This window comes from Rhincodon typus, chromosome 33, assembly GCF_021869965.1.
Source record: "Rhincodon typus isolate 14 chromosome 33, sRhiTyp1.1, whole genome shotgun sequence".
In the NCBI taxonomy this organism is placed as follows: Eukaryota; Metazoa; Chordata; class Chondrichthyes; order Orectolobiformes; family Rhincodontidae; genus Rhincodon; species Rhincodon typus.
The window spans coordinates 19,207,661-19,215,404 of NC_063364.1; the positions used below are offsets into that span (position 1 = coordinate 19,207,661).

The 7,744-nt window shown below is 41.3% G+C and overlaps 1 protein-coding gene across 1 annotated transcript in view; it reads left to right on the forward strand.

Moving 5' to 3' along the window:
- Window positions 1-7,744, forward strand: part of myo5aa (myosin VAa) — a 184,796-nt gene that overhangs the window by 103,091 nt on the left and 73,961 nt on the right. Inside the window, exons 11-12 of the mRNA XM_048615733.1 lie at window positions 1,622-1,887; window positions 5,263-5,344. Of these exons, the coding sequence (XP_048471690.1) occupies window positions 1,622-1,887; window positions 5,263-5,344 (348 nt within the window). The remainder of the gene's footprint in view (window positions 1-1,621; window positions 1,888-5,262; window positions 5,345-7,744) is intronic.

The following is a 7,744-nucleotide window of genomic DNA, read 5'->3' on the forward strand; positions in this document are numbered from 1 at the left end:
ACCCAAATAACACACTGTTAACACACTATAACCTGTTAACATTCATTCCCTTTACCTAACGTCCTGGGGTGTTTTAAAGTGGGAGTTTAAGCAATGACAGGCTGTATTCCCTAAAGATATTGTGTGTCACATCCTGTTTTACCATCAATATCTCTGAAGGTTTTGTCAATTGCAGATCATTTATGCACATCAGGAATGCAAACAGATGTCAACTGACACAGAATACAAAAGATATAATTTCCAATTTATATGCCAAACTTCAACTAAAGCCTTGGTAGGCTTTAAGTTTATTTGGCTTAGTTCATGGCATTCATAAACAATTTCGCCTTTAATCTCAATATTAAGATTATCCCCTTCCAAAAATATCTTGGACTGTAATCCTCCCAGAAATAAAACTTCAACTAGAGATTTTAGTCATTTGACCTGTCAGCAGCCCCATTGGTGATTTTAATGATGATGTCTGAATTCTGTACACAACAGTCTCTCTGAGACCAACAAGTTAAAAGTGCCCTCTGTTGGTTGATTTAGGAAAGGCATTGTGACTAGTCTGAACACCTGAAAAAAAGGATCCTGTTATTCCCCTAACTGCGCATTAATTCTAAACAAATTGTCCACAGGTTAGGCAAATAGATGATTGACTTATAATTCCATAGGTATCAATGCTACTTGACACTAAGTTGTTTGTTGCTTCTGAACTTGGCCACTGTCTGATGGAATACTTCAATTATTTTTAAAGGGAAAAAAAACAATTTACCTGCTGGTGACCGTGTTCAGCGCTGCTGTTGGTCTTTAGATCCATTTTAGTCATGTAGAGGAAATGCCGCAGGATTCTACAAACAAAATATTTATGCGTAATTGTTCTGAGTTAATAAGGATAGGACAGGAAAAAGATAAAAATGGAAGATGAATTTAGCAATCTCTGATGCCATTCTGTATCCCATCGTAATTTGAAACCAAAACAGAAATTGCTGGAGAAACTTAGCAGGTATGGCACAACCTGAGGGAAGAAAGCAAAGTTAACATTTTGACTCTGTTCTGATGAAGAATCATTGGATTTGAAATATTAACTCTGCTTCCTTCCCAAAGATGCTGCCAGAGTTTCTCCAGAAATTTCTGTTTTTGCTTCAGATCTGCAGCATTTACAGTTCTTTATTTTACCTAATTGCAACTTGTTTTCTTTGTATTTGGTTCAGTGCAGGAGCTGAATAAAGCACCATGTGCATTTGTACTCCTTGCTGAAACCCATACCTTCCATGTGATTGGAGAGAAACCAAAACAGAAATTGCTAGAGAAACTCAGGAGGTCTGGCAGCATCAGTAGGGAGAAATGGAGTTAACGTTTCGAGTCGAAGCCAGTTCTGTAGAGGAGTTGTATCAAACTTGAAACATAGACACTGTTTCTCTCTCACAGATGCTGCCAGACCTGCAGAGTTTTTCCAGAACCTTCAGTTTTTATTTCAGATTTCCAGCAATGGCGCTATTTTGTTTTCATATGATTGGCAGGGGTTTGATGACATACAGGTTTAATAATGCTGTTTTATGTCTCAGCTGACTGGTGTTAAAGAGAAGTGAGCTGACCAAATTGCACAAGTTGATGGTATTTTGGTTTTCTGATTCCGCAGCCAAACACTGAACACCTGATCATCTTCTGTGATCTGCTGGGCGTGGACTATGAGCAGATGTCTCACTGGCTGTGTCACAGAAAGATTGTCACTGGCTCAGAGACCTATATCAAGCCCATGCCCAAATTTCAGGCTATCAATGCCAGAGATGCACTGGCAAAACATATCTATGCCAGCCTTTTCAACTGGATTGTACTCCATGTCAACCAAGCTCTACGTGCTTCAGTAAAACAGCATTCCTTCATCGGAGTGCTGGATATATACGGGTGAGTAGACTGGTCTACTTTAATTTTCTCCTGGAGATATACACCTTGATTTTGAAGCATAGCATCAGGTTGATTCCACTGCAATGTTCTACAATTCACATGAAATTCCCTGCTAGAGAATGAATTCCCTTACTGACAAGAGTAAGGCAACTTAGTGGTCACACATGGTAGTAGTTTACAATCTGTTCTGTAATGTAGTTGTAAATAAGATTTTGATTCTGGGTGGTGTGCATGGGGATCTCCATTTAAAATTGATCCTGCGTGTTTCCAGGATATGTGGATGAAGCAAGTCAAGGAAAGTAATGCAGGTTGATGCCACATTTAGGTGAGAGCAGGTAAAGATCCAAAGCCTTGGTTAGGTGAGGTGAAATTTTAAAGAAGAAAGAAAAGTTTTTGAAGAAGGTGAAGGAAGTTCACTATGATCATCGCCTTCTTGGTTCACCCAACCACAATGTCTGTTGCTTTCTGACTCTTCCGTTTCAAAAATCCTTATTAGTTTCTCCCTTACAGCATTCTGTTGTTGAGCAAATACTTTTGGATATTTGACCTCCAGTACAAAGTCTGGAAATCCATTCTATGTTTTTTTGATCATTCTGCTGTTTTCATTTGGTACCAACTTTGATTTCTACAAACATAAACCCACAGGTCATTAATTTACTCTGGGAATCCCTTTAGGGGCGGTGGTAGTGTAGTGGTAATCTCACTGGTGTAGTAATCCAGAAGTCCCGATGAATTCATGGGTTCAAATCCCAACACAGCAGCTGTTGAATTTGAAGTTTGATGAATAAATCTGGAATATAAGCTGATCGCAATAATGGTGACCACGTCATTAAAAACTCTCTGGTTCATTCATCTATTTTGTAGAAGGAAATCTGTCCTTTTTAGCTGGTCTGGCCTATGTGTGACTCCAGACGTACACCCATGTGGTTGACTCTTAACTGCCCTCTGAAATGATGTTGCATGACATTCAGTTTGGAGGCAATTTGAGATGGGTAGTGAATGCTGGCCTTGCCAGTCATGCCATCATTGCGTAGAAGAGTAAAAGACCATTTTGGTGAAGGTTGTTTGACAGACTGTGTTTCTATATTGTCAGCTATCATGTATACAGCAATGCTTCTTGCATTTATGTAACACTTTAATCATAACTTATTAAGTATCTTGAATCATGTACTATTGATTTGACGCTGAGCCACAGATGGTACGATCACAAGTTGATCAAACAATAGGTTTGAAGGTAATGAAGAAGGGGCCCTGGCAGCTGATGCATGGCCTTTAGTGATCAAGTTATCAACACTGGGGGAGCACAGTGATTTCAGATTGTTGTGTTAGAAGAGGTTAGGGTGAGGGGGACTGAGGAATTTGAAAATAAGGATGAATCAATTAAAATTGAATGGTTATTGTACTGTTATGGTTACCACTTAGTTGCCTGACGTTAGACATGAAAGCTCAATTTTTTCCAGTCTTACTGTAAGCTCAGCAGCCATACGTAATAATTGAACTGTGGCCTGTATGATTTAAAAAAAAAACTTCCTCAGACATGTTCTGTGCTCTGGCTATTTAATTTCATATTCCATTGGCTCCTTGCTGCTCTGCATTGGTCACATATGTTGACTGTCATGCTATTCTAAGACTCCTGCATCGGTTTTACCACCATCCCAAGCTGACACCACTCATTTAGCATGTCCATTTTTCCTTTTTGTGTGATACTTTACACTTGTAAACAGTGTCTGTCATTGTCTCACCCCCTTGGGTACTGTATCCAAGCTGTGTTGTAATTGATGGGCTCCCTTAACTTGCCCTGCCACATCTTGTACCATAGTTTGAAGTTTCTCAGATGTGACTGAATTGGGTGAAGTTTGTGCAGGTTCACAATTTGTTTCTGCTGAAAGCTAAAAGAAATGGAAAACAGATGTGCTATAAATCTATGGTGTATTCTTGAAGCTACATCATACTTGAGCATTGCAACTTTATCAAGCTTCATAGAGACTCTTGTGTTTTATTATGAAACACAAACATAGGAGTAGGAATAGGCCATTCAGCCCTTCTATTCTGCTCCACCATGAATATGATGACGGCAGATCATCCAATTCAGTACTTGTTCCCATTTTCTCCCATCTCCCTTTGATGCCTATTGTCCCAAGAACGCATCCTGATTCATAGTCACATCTTAAACAGTCATTCTCTCATATGCACGTTCTAAAGAACGTCATTAAAGGTAATTGTTTTGAATTCTGCATAGTTTACATGTTTTGTGGATCTGAGCATTTCTTACAGTACATGACAGAATGTTCTTGAATCTGTTTCTTACAACCATGAATTGCTGCTGTTTTCCTTCTCAATCTGACAGAATTGGTGACCAGTTGGTGGGAGTGTGTGTGGTAGCCTGCTCCTGAATTTCTGTAATTGCTTCCTTTTGCCAGCCGTTGGGAGGGTGAGACCATCACTCTGTTGACACGCTCCTGTCTGACAGCTCCAAGTCCATTTGCCACCTCCCTGTGCAGTCTGGTAGTGATAGGGGTATAGGCATCATGGGAGATAGAATCAGCTTCCTCCCTCTTCACAGTTCTGAGTTAACGCTGTATTGCCGTGGCCCCCTTCACTTTGTCATAATATTTTCAGCAGACTACGTTGGCCAGTTTGAATACGGTGGTTTCTAGAATAGTTGATTAATCTGACGTTAACACCAAGTGGGATAAAGCTAACAGACCAGGCTCATAGAGTCATACAGCATGGAAATAGACCCTTCAGTCCAAATAGTCCATGCCAAACTAAACTAGTCCCACGTGCCTGCTCCTGCCCATATCCTTCCAAACTTTTCCTATTCATGTGCGTATCTAAATATCTTTTAAATGTTGTGATTGTACCCATATCCAGTACTTCCTCAGAAAGTTTGTTCCATACGTGAACCACACTCTGTGTAAAAACTTTGCCTATCTTGTCTTTTTTTATTCTTTTCTCCTCAAAAAATGTGCGCCCTAGTCTTGAAATCTGCCATCCTAGGGAAAAGACGACTGCAATTAACTCTACCTATACCTCTGATTATTTTATAAACTTCTATCAGGTCACTTCTCAAACTCCTACGCTCCAGTAGAAAAAAGTCCCAGCCTACCCAGACTTTCTTTACAACTCAAACCTTCCATTCCTGGTAAATCTCTTCTGAGCCCTCTCTAGCTTAATAACATCCCTCCTATAACTGGGCGACAAGAACCGACACATTATTCCAGAAGAGGCCTCACCAATGTCCTTTACAACCTCAACATGATTTCCCAACTCCTATACTCCAAGGAATGCTTTCTGAAATCAATCTGATTTATTTTATTTTCAGAATTGAGTTTAAGTTGCTTACTGCATTTAATGTTCTGAATATTTATACAGGTTTGAGACTTTTGAGATAAACAGTTTTGAACAATTCTGCATCAATTATGCCAATGAGAAATTACAGCAGCAGTTTAATATGGTGAGTACTTTGTCTTAGTTTCTTGGTTAGTGTTAATATTTTTATTTGTGCTGATCTTTATGCTGTTGGCTGTGGGGTTCGCTATTCCCCATGGACACTGATATTGACCAAGTGATGTTTTATTGGCCATCTGTTAAGAGTGTCCTTTGGTTCTATGGAAGGCAGTGGGGCTGGATGTTGGTCAGTTAGCGCAATGGTCAGCGGAAAAACTCGGTTTTGTGCTTTAATTCGGGTGGAATTTCTATCGTTGTGATGCTTGAACTGTAAACATCTAGAGCAGATTCCCTAAGAAACCCAACAACCAAGGAAGCTTGATTCACTGAACAAAAGAAATGGCAGCACCGTGGCTCAATGGTTAGCACTGCTGCCTCACAGCGCCAGGGACCCAGGTTCGATTCTACCCATGGGTGACTGTGCAAACTCCACACAGACATTCTCCCGGTGTCTGTGTGGGTTTCCTCCTGCAGTCTAAAGATGTGCAGGTTAGGGTGGATTGGCCATGCTAAATTGTCTGTAGTGTCCACAGATGTACAGGCTAGTTGGGTTAGCCATGGGAAATGCAACGTCACAGGAATAGGGTAGGGGCCTGGGCCTGGGCCTGGGCCTGGGTGGGATGCTCTACGGAGGTTCAGTGTGAACTTGATGGGCTGAGTGGCCTGCTTCCACACTGTGGGGATTCTATGATATATGTTGAAGGCAGCTGCTGCTCTCTTATGGGTTTGGAAAGTGGTTGCTGATAGAAATTGAAATAAATGATTTACCCCTCAGGAAGGAGTTTGTTTGAATGCCTACATTATGCAGGATAAAGGTGGCGAATGTGGAATCAGATCAGCACAGCCTGCACCAAACTGGAATGTGCTGCTGAACTGTCTCTCCCTGTTCCTGTTTAGGAGCTCACCCTTCACCACCCTTCTCTGACCTCACGTGGATTAAAACCGCACACATTCAGTACATGTTCTTTCCAGCTCCATTCGCAAATGAAACAAATTGACTTAGTGTCCAGGTCTTACAGCAGCAGAGCAGCCAATATCGAGGACGATTTTGTTTTTAACTTCAACATTCAGACTACTTTCTGGGCTCTGTGTTTCTCCAGCTCTCCATTGAAAACGTGCAAAGCTGGATGAAGTCAGAAACAGTCAACTGCAAACTTGTTTCAGCTCAACTAATACTATTTCTTCTACAAACAGGAGGATCTGATGTTTTTAGTTGCAGTGTGGAGTGGCGAATTTTACTGTGTAATGCATTAGCTCCGAAGCATTTGGGTATTTAAGTGCTTGTGTGACTGACAAGCTGCCAGTGTTACCAAGCATAAAAACACAGAAATACTAGTTTTTATGGAAGTTTCTCAGATTTTATAAAAGTTGTCGAGCACTGCAGTTTAGAATATGCCCTGGGTCCTTCCCATGAATTGGGGAACTTGGAAGTTAAAATACTGCGCAGTTTGGACCCAGGGCATATCCTAAACTGCAGTGCTCAACAACGTTTATAAAATCTGGGCAATAAATGCTGCCTGGTCAGCGATGCCCACGTCCTGTGAATGAATAAAGAAAAAAAAAAGTTGTGGAAGCTAATTTTTTTACGGTCTTAGAATGGACACTTCATCCTGGAAGCCATTTTTAATAGGGTTTTAAGGGAAGCCTGCACAAAACTTGGTACTGATGAAGGAGGCAGGCATTGGGCTCGTTCTGCTCTGGATTCTTCAACAGTCCCCATGAGCGTCAATGGAAGTCCTGTTCATTTTGGGGGGAAAAAAAAGTGCCTTCCTTTGGATCCAGAAGGAGCTGCCACTATCTCCTGGGGATCAGCCCCTACTCCGTTGCTTCACTCAGCCACCCATCCCTGAACTCCCCCTAAAACAGCCTGGGGATCAAACATTCATTTCTCACGGGGTGGGGGAACACTCCCAAGTGTCGATAGCTCCCTTAGAAATGCAGATAAGGCTTAGTTTCGGGCCAGTCTGCTACCATTCTTATCCCTTAGGGCCACATGTGAGAACAGGCTGGAACTGATTTCTGCTGCCTCTTATTGACAGTCTGTTCGTATTAACTTAGTAGGAATTTGTGACCAGTCCTTGCCTGCTTTCCTATAGCTGAGTTCCACAGTAAGCAGTAGATACGAAAGTCCATGACCAGTTGCGGAAGGTGCTAGAATTTTGATGTTCACTGGGTCGCATAGGTTTTATACATATTACTGTTGCCATTTCGGTGTAAGTGAATGTTGCTGAGGGCTTATCTCCCTATACTGGCTCACAGATACAATCTGAAATAAGTGTAGTACATGGGCAAATAATGATGGCTACAACAGAACATCTTCTGATATCTGCAGACTAAATAGAATCATAAAAGCTGCCCTGTATAAGTGCTTCAGAGATAGTAGGAACTGCAGATGCTGGAGAATCTG